Source organism: Oryx dammah, unplaced genomic scaffold (genome assembly GCF_014754425.2).
Source record: "Oryx dammah isolate SB20612 unplaced genomic scaffold, SCBI_Odam_1.1 HiC_scaffold_13, whole genome shotgun sequence".
NCBI classification, from domain to species: Eukaryota; Metazoa; Chordata; class Mammalia; order Artiodactyla; family Bovidae; genus Oryx; species Oryx dammah.
This window is the reverse complement of record NW_024070197.1, coordinates 48,014,004-48,030,143: the sequence shown is the minus strand read 5'-3', so window position 1 is coordinate 48,030,143 and position 16,140 is coordinate 48,014,004. Positions and strand designations below refer to the sequence as shown.

The 16,140-nt window shown below is 48.0% G+C and overlaps 1 protein-coding gene across 2 annotated transcripts in view; it reads right to left on the bottom strand.

Moving 5' to 3' along the window:
* The window catches only part of LOC120872904 (ATP-binding cassette sub-family C member 11-like), a 92,428-nt gene that overhangs the window by 7,516 nt on the left and 68,772 nt on the right, over positions 1 to 16,140 (bottom strand). Inside the window, exons 20-26 of one of the 2 annotated variants that reach the window (XM_040253586.1) lie at positions 14,454 to 14,651; positions 10,920 to 11,146; positions 10,672 to 10,809; positions 9,248 to 9,434; positions 4,856 to 4,945; positions 3,541 to 3,730; positions 991 to 1,150 (exon numbers count right to left, since the gene is read on the bottom strand). In XM_040253586.1, coding sequence (XP_040109520.1) covers positions 991 to 1,150; positions 3,541 to 3,730; positions 4,856 to 4,945; positions 9,248 to 9,434; positions 10,672 to 10,809; positions 10,920 to 11,146; positions 14,454 to 14,651 — 1,190 coding nt within the window. The remainder of the gene's footprint in view (positions 1 to 990; positions 1,151 to 3,540; positions 3,731 to 4,855; positions 4,946 to 9,247; positions 9,435 to 10,671; positions 10,810 to 10,919; positions 11,147 to 14,453; positions 14,652 to 16,140) is intronic. The other variant, XM_040253587.1, reaches the window with a different exon arrangement.

Here is a 16,140-nt window from a genome sequence, read left to right as displayed (position 1 = left end):
CATGCAGTCTTCTACTTAACCTTCAAGACCCTGCTCAAAGGCCTCCCCCGCTTCTCTGGAAGGCTTTCTGAATTCCCACTTCTAGATTCCCTTAGCACTTGGTTTATATCTCTGATCTACCAAATTACATCCTCGTATTAATATTATAACTTGACAGGTCTTACATGTCTACAACTCCATGCACCCTTGAATGTGAACTTCTGAGGGGAATAAGGGCACTGATCATTCATCCAAGTGTCCCCAGTCCCTAGCACAATGTCTGGACCTGGCAGAGGCTCAGAAAAGGCAGGTTAAGTGGATGAAAGGAGGAAGGAATGAATGAATGATGGGTAAATAAATAAATGGATGACTGAAGCTCTGTGGTTAGTCTAGCCTCTTGCCTCTAAGAAGATAAATGCCGTTAGATACCCCTGTATGTGAGGCAACCAGCTTCATTTTCATGCCTCATCCTTCCTCAGACTCCACGCCTTGGACTCCCACACGGCTAAGGAGCACTATCAAGCACCAGCACTAACCTGGACGATGCTTAATCCCCAAGTTGCCTTCAGAAGAAACAGAAAGTGTGGAGAGGAGGCCAGAGACCCAGTTCCATCTGCCTCACTGATGGGATTGCAAACATCGAGCTTAAACACCCCTTTTGGCCTTATCCAGTGGGAGACAGAACAGAATAAAGCACACCCAGACATGGAAAGATGTGGTCAACCACAGAGCAAACACTGATAGTGATCTGAAATCTGACCCCTCCCATCAGGGATTTTAAAAATTAAAATTAGGCCTTTTGTTTGGGCCTTTTGGTTGAAGTGTTCTTGTGTGTATCCAGGCCTCATTCATTCATCAGGGACATCTCTTCTCCCACCAAGGAGAGAGCAAACACCCAGAACTTGGGACTCTGGCCACAGGTGACGAGAGGCAGCCCAGCCCTAGGGATCTGCCCAGCGACTCCTGCTGGGAGACTGTCCTCTGCACAGGCTGCCTCAGCCCAACGCTCACCTGATGGTCCCCGACAGCAGGACTGGATCTTGAGGGATGACCGAGAACTTGGACCGCAGGTCCTCCAGGCCGAGGCTACAGACGTCCACGCCGTCAATGAGGATGCGGCCACCGGCTGGCTCCACCAGGCGGAAGAGAGCCACCCCCAAGGAGGACTTCCCTGCGAGGCAAGAGGAATGGGGCCCTGTCTCCTGAGTCTGCAGGAGGGGCAGCACAGGTCAGGTCTGGTGTCCACCCCAGGCTCCCCTCCCCATGACCCACTCCTTGCAATCATGAGCCAGAGAGGGCAGAAGAGGCTTGGAGTCTCCAGTCTCCACCCCAAGGGGTGCCCGAAACCATCAACAGCTCTTACTGCCTCAATCAGAGGGGTGAATGGAGCCCCTAGGTATATCCAGCCCACACATAAGTTTTGTTTCACACACACGATGTTATTGCTGCTTTTTTCTTTGCCAGCATTAAAAAAAAAAAAAATCCAAAGACCCAGTATACAAAAGCTCAAATTGCATGATTCTCTTGAGAGTCAGTAAAACGGGCAACACTGGGCCCATATCCCCTCAGGCAACAGGCAGCTGGAGCCAAGCGTAGCTGCTTCCTTGAGAGAGAACAGTATTCAAGTTCAATGCGCTGCCCTCCCCACCCTCATTTCCTCACACCCCAGGCCCATCACGTACATTTGAGTTTTCAACCTCTGCTCTAAAAGGTAAGGTCAGTGTGAGGGGCAGCCACGTGTCTTGTTGACCTTTGTGTTTCCAGGCCTGGCATATAGTAAGTGCTCACTAAATACCTACTGGATGAATTCAGTCAACTGGACCATCTCTACTTGAGACCAGCTCTACATCAGGCCCAGCCCTCTCAGCCCAGCTGCAGGGGACAGACGGAAAGGGGAAAGCCCATGAAAGAGTGCAGCTGGGAGCCCCTCACTTTGCAGTAGTACAAGGCCTGCAAGGGCCTGAGGAGACAGACGTGGGAGGCTCCAATCATCCTGGGGGGCTGCCTGGAGGAGGCAGCCCCTGGAGCCCAAGGCTGAGGTCTGAACAAGGCAAAAAGTGGAAGGGGGTGAATAACCTTGGGTCAGATCTCCCAAAAGATGAGAGGAAGAGAGGGAAGAGGTCAGCCAGAAGAAAGGAAGTGGGGAGAAGCAGGTGGAAAAAGAGGTACTCCTTGGAAGGAAAGTTATGACCTACCTAGATAGCATATTCAAAAGCAGAGACATTACTTTGCCAACAAAGGTCTGTCTAGTCAGGGCTATGGTTTTTCCAGTGGTCATGTACGGATGTGAGAGTTGGACTATAAAGAAAGCTGAGCACCGAAGAATTGACGCTTTTGAACTGTGGTGTTGGAGAAGACTCTTGAGAGTCCCTTGGACTGCAAGGAGATCCAACTAGTCCATTCTAAAGGAGATCAGCCCTGGGTTCTTTGGAAGGAATGATGCTAAAGCTGAAATTCCAGTACTTTGGCCAGCTCATGTGAAGAGTTGACTCACTGGAAAAGACTCTGATGCTGGGAGGGATTGGGGGCAGGAGGAGAAGGGGATGACAGAGGATGAGATGGCTGGATGGCATCACGGACTCGATGGACGTAAGTCTAAGTGAACTCTGGGAGTTGGTGATGGACAGGGAAACCTGGGGTGCTGTGATTCATGGGGTCGCAAAGAGTCAGACACAACTGAGCGACTGAACTGAACTGACTGTGAGGGGGAGGGGAGAAGGAAAGAAAGTGAAAGTGAAGTCGCTCAGTCGTGTCTGACTCTTTGCAACCTCATAGACTGTAGCCTACCAGGCTCCTCTGTCCATGGGATTTTCCAAGCAATAGTACTGGAGTGGGTTGCCATTTCCTTCTCCAGGGGATCTTCCAGACTCAGGGATCGAACCCAGGTCTCCCGCACTGTAGACAGACGCTTTCCCGTCTGAGCCACCAGGGAAGTCCTGGAGAAGGAAAGTGTTAGTCATTCAATCCTGTCCAACTCTTTGTGATCCCATGGACTGTGTAGCCCACCAAGATCCTCTGTCCATGAGATTCTTCGGGCAAGAACACTGGAGTGGGCTGCCATTTCCTTCTCCAGGGGATCTTCCAGATCCAGGGATCAAACCTGGGTCTCCTGCATTGCAGGCAGATTCTTTACCATCTGAGCCACCAGGGAGGCCCACGCAGGCTGGTCTTCACCCTTGCAGAGCTCTGCACGCCCCCTGCAGGAAGCACTGGTTCCTGCACCCTGTTCACCCTTCCATCTCAAACACTGGCCTCAGAGTACAGGCTACTGTACTTCAAGGGCCCAACAACTCCGTGGCTCTGTTAACATCACTCCTCTCCTTCCCCAGGGCCTTCACCACCAAGGCAGTTATCTTCCTCATTCCTTATTTGATGACCTGTCAACATCTGTCACCTCCACTGGAATCCCATGACAGCAGTGACTACAGGTTTTGTTCTTCCAGCACAAAATGTGTCCCCAGTAACTATTTGTAGGGTCCCTGAGTCACCACATGTCTGAAGACAAGTCCGACACCCAAATCCAGTGTTGAAGACAGGGCGTGCCCTGGACCCTGAGCTCACCGGAGCCCGTCCTTCCCACGATGCCCACCACTTCCTGGCTGTGAATCGTCAGGCTGAGGCCGTGGAGGACGATGGGTGTGTTGTCTCTGTATTTCATCTGGTAATCCTGGAACGTGATTTCCCCATGCTGTGGCCACCCATGAGGACAGCTCGCGCCTTCTATGTGTAAAGGAGCCTCAGGGACACACACCTCGTTTTCAAAGAGAGAAAAACAAGTCAATGATTCTCCATCTCTGCCCATCCCCTGCTGACCCACTGGCCTCTAGCTGTTGGGTATGCGAACCACCCCAGCCTGCCCTTGGACCAGGGTTGAGCATCGCCATGTGATCAGAGGAGCATCCCACCCCAATCACCTGAAATGCACATTTTTTATCCCCAAAGAGTGAGAAACCATATTGGTAGTTCGTATGTTATTAACATAGAAAACTCTAATTTATTGTGTGAGGCTCTAAAGACACAGAATCCAGAATAATGATAACCAGGACAGCAGGGTTACCTCACTCCTGTGAGTTGTGTTTTAGAGCTCAGAGCCCTTGGGCAGACAATTTCTCTCTATTCCTATCCTAGGAGGTAGGCAATTTTAAATGATTTCATAGGCAAGGAAATAGAGGCTCACACAGGTCGGATGACATGTTAAAATCACACAGCTGATGGGGACTCAAACCCAGGGGTGCCTGACTCTAAGCCCACAAATCTGCATTGAGCAAGGTGGCTGGATTGAGGGGAAAGAGTCCTCCTCTGGATATTGGGATAATAATTCCGCTAACCATATTAAGTTGTTTTGTGATTCCATGAAACAGTCTAGATATCATTATACTGAGCCTTTACTATGGGCCAGGCACTGCGTTAAGTGATTTACATAGGATGTGATCTAATCTTTGTAATAACCCAATGAAACAGATACTGCGATCTGTCTCATTTCATTGATGGGGAGCTGAGAGGCTGAATAAGTCACAAGGCTACACAGCTGACTCAAGGAACAAAGCTTAGACCTGAACCCAGGTGATCTGTTTCCACAATCTGGATTCTTAAGTACTATGACATAAATAAAAGCAATATTAATAACAATTATTATTGTTATCATCATTATTACATTTGAGCAAACCTCTCTCTTCTAAAAAGGGCAGATCATTCCAGCTATATCCAAGAGTGCCATGAGGGATGTGGTCAAAAAGAGCTGATGAGTGTGGAAGAGCTTCTGGGGGAGTTGAAGGCAAAGGACCAGAAGCCAGTCGCCTCCTGGGAAAATCTCAGGGCCCCTGAGGTGCTGGGGCTTGCACAGGCTGGATGCACAAAGCCCAGACCTGTGTCCCACCTTCATGTACTGCAGTATCCTCTCTGCAGCTGTCAAGCACCCCTCTGTCTCTGAACCAATCCGGACACAGGCCTGGAAGCTGGATGCCATCTGGAACAAAGGAGAAACATCTGAGTAGCTGGCTGTAGGGGTGACCTCAGGTTCTCATCACTTCCAAAGGTGGGAAATTGCCATTCCTCCTAAGTAGCTCCTCAAACCAAGACAACTTCCCTTACAGGGAAGGAGCAGGTTATCTCTGGAGCCCCACTGAGCTACTTCTGAGTGTGGCTGCAGCTGTGGTGGGCAGCTGTAGGAGAGAATCCCACCAAGCCTGTTTCACCTCGGGTGCCCTCTGCTTTCTGTTTGAAACCTTTGTCCATACTACACGAGCCCACTCAGCCCAAGTGCAGCCCAGAAACATGGGAGCTACAGCCCTTGGGAGCAAGCCTCTCCTAGTGGGGAAAGGAGTCACTAGCTAAACTCTCCTGTCTCCTGGCCTTCAGGGACAATCCTGCTAGTTGGTGATGGGGCAGTGACTCTTGATGACACGCTCTTGCCGTGCAATTCCTCCTCCCCTGTCTCATGCTCCTGCTCCCGGGTCCTTTCCAGAGAACATCTCACAGATAATCTACCTGCAGCCGAGTCCTTGTCTCAGGCTCTGCCTTCAGGGAAACCCAGACTAAGAGGAGCCTCAGGAATTCTTAGGAATTGGAGGCACCACAGACAAGGATACAGAGGCCCAGAGAGAGGAAGTGATACACACAGAATCACCCAGAAGCCAGCAGCAGAGCTGGGATGGGGGCCCCAGTTTTGATGCTCTGCACCCCGCAGGCCATGCAGAAGGTGCCAGGCAACAACTCCCTTATACAGTCAGTCAACAAACTCTGATGGAGGTGCTGGGCCAGGATCCACACTTAAAGTGCAGCAGACCCAGGCCCTGCCCTCAAGGAGCACCTAGTAGAATGGGGAGAAAGACAGGTTAATAGAGAAGGCGGCATGATAGAGGAAGCACTCAGCTCCATCATGGCCACAGGACAGTCACCAGACAAGGGCCGCTGGGTAGGCTTCCTGGAGGGGGTGGCACTGGAGGCACGTTTTTAAGGAGAGGTAGGATTTAGCCAGCTAAACATGGAAGGAGACAGGTGTTCCTAGTAGAGGGACAGTCTTGACAGTAGTAAAATGGCATCATCCATTCAGGGCTCCTCAGGCCACGTGACTGTGGATAAAGCAAAGGGTATGTATGGGCTAGGGAGGCCAGGGAGGGAAAACCTGTATAAGTCAGAGAAGGGGCCACTGTCATGAAATGACACTGAGCTGGGAAAGGATATCAAACACAGTTGATGGCCTGTCAACAGCTGGTCCCATCTTCCTTGCTGACAGGTGTCTGGCAGCCTGGAATTCCAGGGAGGCTTGGTTACTTCAAACCAATCATATCAACCCCTATCCTCTTGCCAATGACTGGTTTAGTAGTGAGCCATGACACAATTCTGGCCAACAAAGCACAAGGAAAACTCAGATGTGAGTATTTTAGGAAATAACTCCTTGTTCTTATAAGGGGGCACATGGAAAAAGTTATCTCCTCTCAGTCTTTAGCAGTTTCTGGATGAGGATGAGTTGTTTGGGGCTGCAGCAGACAGCCTTGAGTAGACAATCCTGAGGATAAAGTCAGACTGCGGATGCCAGAGCAGAAAAATCAAAGATCATGGGTTCATGATGAGCCAGTAAATTAGCCAACAGAGGACAGCCTTCTGGTCACATCAGATAATAAGTTCCCAGATTGCTAAGGCCATTTTGAATTGGTTATATGACATGTTTTGGCTTGTAACCAAAAGTATCTCTAATATTTACTAAGAAATCTCTTAAGGCTACAAAGCAACATTGTATGTGATACCTGCCTCCCAGAGCCTGAATTTCCTCCAGAGTACATGCAGAAGTCAAAGTCTGACCAGAGGAGAGAGTGTATGTGGAGTCTAGGGCCAGATTTAAGGGGCTGGAATGTAGGTCGATGGCTTAGGTCTAGTGCATAAAGAGACAAGGAGTCTCTAGAGGGTCTAACCAAGGTGATGACATGAGGAAAACCAGAATTAAAGATCACTCTGGAGTGGGGGCTTCCCTGGTAGCTCAGCTGGTAAAGAATCCACCTGCGATGCAGGAGACCCCAGTTCGATCCCTAGGTCAGGAAGTTCCCCTGGAGAAGGGAGAAGCTACCCATTCCAGTATTCTTAGGCTTCCCTTTTGGCTCAGATGGTGAAGAATCTTCCTGCAATGATGGAGACCTGGGTTTGATCCCTGGGTTGGGAAGATCCCCTGGAGGAAGGCATGGCAACCCACTCCAGTATTCTTGCCTGGAGAATCTCCATGGATAGAGGACCCTGGCGGGCTACAGTCCATGGGGTCTCAAAGAGTCAGACATGACTAAGCAGCTAAACTGAAGAAAGTGGTCGGGAAGGGGCTCAGGGATGGCAAGGCAGGGGGGGTGCTGAGAAGTTGTTACCCAGGATAGAAATTAGACACTCAAACAGAACACCAGACTTTGAGAAGAAAGGATGAACCTGGGGCCATTCTTAAATCCTCAGGCTCCCTGGCAGAGCTTCTCCTTGGTGTCCTATGGTGGGACAACTGGTCAGCCTTGAGCACACACCCGTATACATGGTGCCCTTGGGAGAGCTAAGCCTCCACCCACTCTTTGCTCTAGCACCAGATAACCTAGGCACAGGGTTCCGCAGGCAGGGGGCATCTCTGTCCTTAGTGACACGTGTCCCCCAGGACTCCAGTGTGGGGCCTCTCCCCAGAGTTCTGGAAGGCTCGGGGTAATTCTGCGGTGGGCCACATGTGCGTGTGCTCGTGTGTGTGCAGGTGTGTGTTTATGTATTTGTGTGTCAGAAAAAACGAGAAAGAGAAGAGTGTGTCCCACCATGGGCAAACCTGTCTCTCAGCAGCTGTGGGAACACAGTCAAATTAACTCTGGAAACTGTAGCTTCTTATCTGTAAGCTGGGAACCATAATAGGGAACGTTTATCCAGCATTTATTCTGGGCCAAGGTTTTTAACATGTATGAACCCTTGAGTTTACATATATTCCTCACAAGTCTATGATTCCAGAACTTTTATTATCTCCCTTTCATAAAAGGAATAAGGAGGGTAATAGATTTCCCCAAAGTCACATGTGTGATAATGGACAGAGCCTGTTGAGAACCTGCAGCTTCCAAACCACATGTTCTTAACCACTTGGCCGTATCTCATGGATTGTGGTGACAGTTCAATGGAAGAAGCACAGCAAGTGTCCAGCAGGGCATGGGCTCAGTGCAAGCTCCCCAACTGCCCACTTATGGCCTGGGGCGACTGTCTGTGGGCATGAGCACCACACAGCCACCTGCATGGCCTGTGCCCCCTCAGAAGAGTCTGCACACAGGCCTGGCCGTGTGGGCACAGCACACATGTGTATCTGCCACAGGGTTCAACAAGGAGCAGGAAGGAGCCCCTCTGCACCCAAAGGATGCCTCAGCAGGGGGCACACAAGACCCAAGTCCAGTTAGAGAGAAAGAATGAGAAAGGATGGTTAACGACTACCCCTGTGGGAGAGGGCGCCAATGGAACTGTGCACCCACGGTTTCCTGAGTTTCCTAACTAGCCTCATAGCCCTCCGGACTGTAGGGCTTTATGGACATAAGCCTTGGCCCTGATCTTGGGCATGGAGGAATTCAGGCCATGAGACATGCAAAGCTTCTACACCAGGGTCCCCTCAAGAACCCATTTTAAAAATCAGATTCCAAGACCCCACCCAACCAGGACCTGACTCTGAATCGCGCCCCTGTGCTCTGGAGTGTGGCCCTCCCGTCAGCTCCATGAGCCCAGCTGAATCAGCCTACCAGGCTGGGCCAAGCACTCGGGTTCAAGTCTATGCACTTTGAAGCCTCACAGGCCTGCCCCAGAGGAGAATTGGGAAACCTACATTTTAAATAGCCTCCCCAGGTACCTCAGAAAAGTGACAACTGACTCAGGGATGTATAGTAAAGTAAAAAAGACACCACAGGAAACCAAGAGGCCAAGGGTCTTGCCCTGGCTCTGCTTCTAAAGCTCTGTGCGTTCAGACAACTCCTTCCCAGCTCTGAGCCTCAGTTTCCCCATTTACACAATAGGAAGGTTGGACTCTGCTGTCTCTGGGCTCCTCTTCAATCCCAATATTCTATGACTCTGTTAAACACCTTTCAATGTAGGCTTCCCAGTTCGGAAGTGACAAGGAAACAGAACAAAGCTGCAGATTCAGAAAGCCAAGCATCCTGTTCATAAGGTCACAAATGGCCAAAACCCAAGGTGTAATCAAAGTCCCACAGACCCTTGAGTCTGCCCACAGGCCACAGACCCCCACCAGCCTCCTCCCCACCCCCCTGTTGTCTGATAGTCCATCCCTCACCTGCAGGACGAGGCTGAGAGCCATGGCTTTATAGGAATAGGGGGCAGAGGAAAGGCCGAAAACCAAAAACAGGGCTACCACCAAGGTCACCAGGTTGGTCATGAGCTCCAGCCTCAAGGCCACCCATCGCATGGAAGACATAAACATCAGCAGGTAGTTATTCTGCACGTCTGTCAGCTTTTTAAACCTGACAAAGAAAGGACAACATGAAAGTCACATGTGTTTGTCTAACCCAGGGTTTCCTAACACTGGTTGCTTTCTCCAGCATCCAGCTCCCCCGTCTCACCAAAGAACCAGCGAAGAAAACTGGAGAGGATTCCTCCCTACTCCTTTCTCAGCCATGGAGTTCGCCTGAGCCCAGATCTAGGAGTGAGCTCAGACCGATTTAGGCCTCTGAGCAGTTCTCTTCCCCTGGCCTCGACAGTTGATTCAGGATGGGTAAGTTACTCTACTGGGCCAACAAGAATGAATAAATGCCCAGATTTGTGAGTGACTGAAGGAAAACAATCCCTTCTTTGTATCCATCCACCTTGCTCATTGCTGTGTCCCCACTGGGTGCTGAGCGCCTGGGAGCCTATCAGTGTTGACTGAATGACCCCTTAGTCCTCGTCTGTGCACAGTCCTTGGGTCTCTCTAGTGCCACTGGGAGAGCTGGCACCATGGTTCACCCAATATTTCAGTTAACAGAACACACACCATCGCCCATGCCCAAATCTTCCCTGGCTTCAAGGCCACCTCAGATGCTGCCTCCTCCCCAAAGCCTTCCCTGATCCCAAGCTGCAGGTTATCACTTTCTCCTCTGAAACCCCAAGTCATTCTACCTGCGTTTATCCCTATTGTATTGTATTCAACACTTGTCTTATTACAAAAATATCCACCTGTGTCCCCCGTCTTCCTTTAGACTGCAAACTTCTTGTAGTTCAGTGCAGACCATGTTTGACTGATGCTTTCAAGTAGATAAGTTTATGTTACACAATTAAACCTCAGCAACAATCATAGGATTTGATTGTTTCAACAAACATTTAGCAGGCAAATCTATGGGTGTGAATAGTGAAGAAAAGTCTGCTATTTAGAAAGCTATTGTTATTATTTTATTATATTTAGATATCTGTTTGCAAGTGAAAGAAAGAAACAAATGCCATCAGTACTAACACGGCAATACATCTTACCATTCATTTTACTAATATATGTATATAACCGCACAGGTCTTTAAAACTGACAGCCATTTTTCATATCACTTACATTTTTTATTCTTATAAGTACCATCTTCCAGATGGGGTTCTGGAGGTGCAGTGAAATGAATGGAATAAAACAATGATCTCGCTGATTCTTCTGAAGATGGTGCTATTCCAGCTGCTCTGTTTCCTTCCTGTTCCCCACCATTGCCACATTCCCCATCACCCTCCGAGAGCAGAAGGACTCACTCATTGATGAATTCTTCAGTTTTTCCGTAGACATGGATGGAGCTCAGGCCCTGCAGGGTGGTGAGGATGTGTGAAAACAAAGGGGAGCAGCTGTAGTTCTTCAGTCTCTTGAACACACTGATGGCCCTCTTGAACATCCTGCATTGAGAATGGAAGTAAGCAACCTGGGCCATCCACCTCTGACACCCTCCAGTTCTAGGTCGTTCCTAGACTCAAACCTCATTCACAAGCAAAAAGAACCCACTCACCTAAAATAAACGAGGCAAGCAGAGAGGATGATGACTCCCATCAGCAGGATATAGGGAGATAGGAAACTGATTACCAAGAGGATGATGATCACCAACAAAGACAGGAACACAGACTGTTCAGCCACGATGGGCAACAACTGATCCAATTCATCCATGTCCCCCGCAAAGCAGTTCAGGAGCCGGCCAGTTGGGGTTGTGTCAAAGAAGCTCATAGGGCAGCGGGACACCTGTGAGAACAAAAGCAACCCAGATCACAAGGCTGTCTGCACACCTTGGAGGGGTCTTGATGAAGACAGCAAGTATCCTCAAGCTCTGAAAGACGCACAGGATACAGACTGAAGGATATCCAGGGAAGGCAACGTAGAGCACTGCTTAAAGGCAGAGGCTCCAGAGTCAATTTGCCTGGACTCCAGGGGTGCCCGTCTTCCACCTATTGCTCTGGGACTGTAGGCAAGTTACATATAAACTCTCTGAGTCTCAGGGTCCTCATTTGTAAAATGGGGATGATAATGACGCTTCACAGTTGTGATGAGGATTGTACAACTCTGCACATATACTAAAATATACCATTTAAAAGGGTATATTGGGACCTCCTTGGTGGTCTAGCGGTTAAGAATCTGCCTGTCAATGTAGGGGACACTGGTTCAACACTGGGTCTGGAAAGATGCCACACGCCTCAGAGCAAGTAAGCCCATACAGCACTACTACTAAGCCTGCACTCTAGAGCCAGTGCTCTGCAACAGGCAAAGCCACTGCAATGAGAAGCTTGCACACCGCAGCGAAGAGCAGCCCCTGGCCACTGCAACTGAAGGAAACCTGCACAGAGATAAGTAAATAAAAAAAATTGTAAAGGGTATATGCAAGTTCAATCCCTGGGTCAGGAAGATCCCCTGGAGAAGGGAATGGCAACCCACTCCAGTATTTTTGCCTGGAAAATCCCATGAATAGAAAAGCCCAGTGGGCTAGTGTCCATGCAGTAACAAAGAGTCAGACATGACTGAGCAACCAACACATTAATATTATTATTTGAGTCATGAAGTGGCTCTTATAGCAGCCCTCATGGCAAATGTCTGGATCCTGTTGATAAGTATAGTTTGGTTGCTGCCTAAGGTAGGAGGTCATCATCACCAAGTAGTCGCTCGGTTGTGTCTGACTCTTTGCAACCCCATGGTCTGCCAGGCTCCTCTGTCCATGGAATTCTCCAGGCAAGAATACTGGAGTGGGTTGCCAGTTCCTTCTCCAGGGGATCTTCCCAACCCAGGGACTGAACCCAGGTCTCTCTCATTGCATGCAGATTCTCTACCCTCTGAGCCACCAGGAAAGCCCAAGGTAGGAGGTAGGGAGCAGCAAACATCAGCGAGGCAGACTGTGAGATCCTTGCTTTCTTCTTCTGCTTCTAAACTGTCTTTAATTTTATCTCCAGAATCTTTTGTTAAATACATGAGCCAGAGCAAAAAAGAACATTCACAATCACAAATAAAAGACTAAAGCAATCACCCCCTTACGACACTGAGCACTTTTAGGGAGTGAGGGACTAGATGGGACAGGACTCAGCTCAGCTGTGGCATGAACGGGGTCTTTGTGAGAGCCCATGCTCACTAGGGATTAGAACTATATGGTGGGGACACAGGGCCAGGATCTCTGGTTGCCTCCTTAAGTAGCAAAATAATCTGGTTCTAGCTTTGTTTTCATATTTGTTGATTTTATAGTTGAGCCAATTTTTTTCAGAGATTTTTCCTTTACTTGTGATTATTTAAAACTACACGCCAAATTTAAGATCAATAAAGCCATAAAAGGGTGAGCAAAAAGAAAATGTTTAAAATATGAAATATCTTTTCTAATAAAAAAAAACTTGAACATTTCTCAAAATTAAAATATAGAATACAACTTTGAGAAGGCCCAGGCACTAGGTATTTCTAGAATCTGGGAATGTGGAGTCAGAAACTTAGAGACCAGCTAGCTGGTGCCACCACCACAGATTAGGTGGTAAGGACTGCTAGGCCTTGGGGTAAAATTTCCCTCTCCTGCCTTCTGGCTCATCAAGCCAGTTGCTTTATCTGAGATGTGGGGAAATGCCTTGGCCTCACCCTCCTAAATTAAAACACAATTTGTCAGACTTCCCTGATGATCCAGCGGTTAAGATTTTGACTTTCATTGCAGGGGGTGCTGGTTTAATCCCTGATCAGGGAACTAAGATCCCATATGTCTCGTGGCCAAAAAATCAAAACATATTGTAACAAATTCAATAAAGATATTTAAAACGATGGCCCATATCAAAAAAATATATTAGAAAAAAATTTGTTCTGAATCTACAAGGAATGATGGGTGCCCTCGTTGCCTCCCGAGAATCCCTCTGAGAAGCCCCTCTCTCCAGTTCTCAGCTCCAGCCTTCCGGAGCTCCATGCAACTCTCTGGGAATGCTCTGCTTCTGCTCACTTCTTAATCTTGACCTGGCGAGATCTCGTTCATCCTCAGATCTTAGCATAGAGGTCACTTCCTCCAAGAAGCCTTCTTGGACTCCCACCTTCCTTCCACCACCCCCATGCTTGGGTCAGGTGTGCCATGCTCTTCTGGTCCTGTGTGCCACCCGCCATGGTTAACTCTGCACATCATATTACAACAGATTATTTTCCTGTCCATCTCCCTCCTTAGGCTGTAGGCTAAGATGACCCAAACCACATAGGCGTTGTTCACTTACCACTGTGAACCCAGTGCCTCCTCCAGAGCCTGGCACCCAGTAATATTCGATAAGTGAAAGACAGAAAGAACATTTCCAAGAGGTAATGTGATACTATAGACAACTTGGTGTTCTAGCCATAACATACAGTCTAACCGTAACACATGTGGGGTTTCCGTTTTCTCATATGTAAGATAAGGGTAAAATACCTACTTCAAAAGGAACTTAAGGAAATTAGAAGCAACTCTTTCTGTGACTGTGCTCAGCCAACAGAGGCCAGCATTGATAGCTGAGGGTTGATCCTCTAGGAAGGGGCATTAAACTTAGTCGTGGGAGAGTTTCAAGAACCTATCTCATTCTCTGGCCTGCTCCCACCCAATTAGTGACCTAGTGTAAACTCACAACTATATGACATTATATTCTCCAAACCACAGAGACAGCAAAATAGATCAGCAGTTTTCAGAGGTCTAGGGGAGGGATATATATAGGCTGAGCAAAGGGGATTTTTAGGGTAGTTTGACTATTCTGTATTATACTTGATGGTAGACGCATGCCAGTATGTTTGTCAAAACCCATAGAAGGTACAACACAAGGAGTGAACCTTAATGGAAACTGTGGACTTTGATTGATAATAATAACGGATTAATGTTGACTCATCAACTGTAACAGATGTCCCCCACTAGTGCAAGCTATTAATAATAGGAGATGTGGTGAAGGGTAAAAGTGAACCCTATATTTTCTGCTCAATTTTTCTCTAAACCAAAAACTGCTTTAAAAATAAAGTCTAATAATTAGAAAAAAGAGTCGAGCAAGGTCAAGGCTCAGCCTGTGGCCATGCCCAGTGCCCAAGCCCATACCTTGTTGAAGAGCTTGTTGTGCAATGTTGTGGATGCCTTCCTCATCACCTTGGTGAAAACCACGGAGAGCCAGATGCCCAGGAGGGCTGAAAACAGGCCGCTGAGGCCAAACACCAGTTGGTAAAAGGGCAGCTGAGGATTGTCCAGTATGTCACCTGGGTCTGCAGTGGTCCAGTTGCTCTCTTGACTGCTATTATTCTTCAAGAAAGGACAGGGAGTATGGTATGATAAGAAATATGCTTCATCTTTGTCCCCAATTCCTGACACACAAGTCCTAAAACCCTTGCAGTTTCCTAGGTGATGGGGGTGCTTGGGGCTTCATTTGTGGTAATATTTGGCCTTTGACTCTGGTTTCTGACACAGGTGCTTCTAAGATCTTTGAGGCCTCTGGAGCAATGAGAGAGTCTTTTGTAATGAGATGACTAGGGGCTGGGGACTCCTAAATAGCTTCAGGACTGGGGCTGGTCACCAGAAAGACCAAGTCATGAGTCCAAGCTTGGAACTTTCAGCCTACTCCCATCTTCTGGAAATGAGAAGAAGCTGGAATTTTATTTTATGATCCATCATGTCTACATGTTGAAGTGAAAGTTGCTCAGTCGTGTCCAACTCTTTGCAACCCCATGGACAATACAGTCCATGGAATTCTCCAGGCCAGAATAGTGGAGTGGGTAGCCTTTCCCTTCTCCAAGGGATCTTCCCAACCCAGGGATCAAACTGGGGTCTCCCACGTTGCAAGCAGATTCTTTACCAGCTGAGCCACAAGGGAAGCCCAAGAATACTGGAGTAGGTGGCCTATGCCTTCTCCAGTAGATCTTCGCAAACCAGGAATCAAACTGGGGTCTCCTACTTTGCAGGTGGATTCTTTAAAACTGAGCCACATGTTGAAGCCACCATAAAAATCCCTAAAGCATGGCATTCAGAGAGCTTTCAGGTTGGTGAACACATCCATGTGCTAGAAGGGTGGTGTACCCCAACTCCATGGAAACAGAAGTTCTTGCACTTAGGACCCTTCTGTACCTCACCCTATATATGTTTTCATCTGGCTCTGCATCTGTACCATTTACTATATCCCTTATTTAAAACCTGATAAAAGTATTTCCCTAAGTCTTGTAAGCCATTATAGAAAATTATCAAACCCAAAGAGGGAGTCATGGGAATCCCCAATTTATAGCTGACTCATCAGAACTACAAAAACAGCAGAATGATCTTTTCATTTCCAAGGCAAACCACTCAATAGCACAGTAATCCAAGTTTATGCCCCAACCACTAACACAGAAGCAGCTGAAGTTGGAATGGTTCTATGAAGACCTATAAGACCTTCCAGAACTAACACCCAAAAAGGATGTCCTTTTCATCATAGAGGACTGGAATGCAAAAGTAGGAAGTCAAGAGATATCTGGACTAACAGGCAAATCTGGCCTTGGAGTACAAAATGAGGCAGAGCAAAGGCTAACAGAGTTTTGCCAAGAGAACACACTCATCATAGCAAACACCCTCTTCCAACAACACAAGAGTAGATTCTACACATGGACATCACCAGATGGTCAATACTGAAATCAGATTGATTATATTCTTTGCAGCCAAAGATGGAGAAGCTCTATACAGTCAGCAAAAACAAGACTGGGAGCTGACTATGGCTCAGATCATGAACTCCTTATTGCCAAATTCAGACTTAAATTGAAGAAAG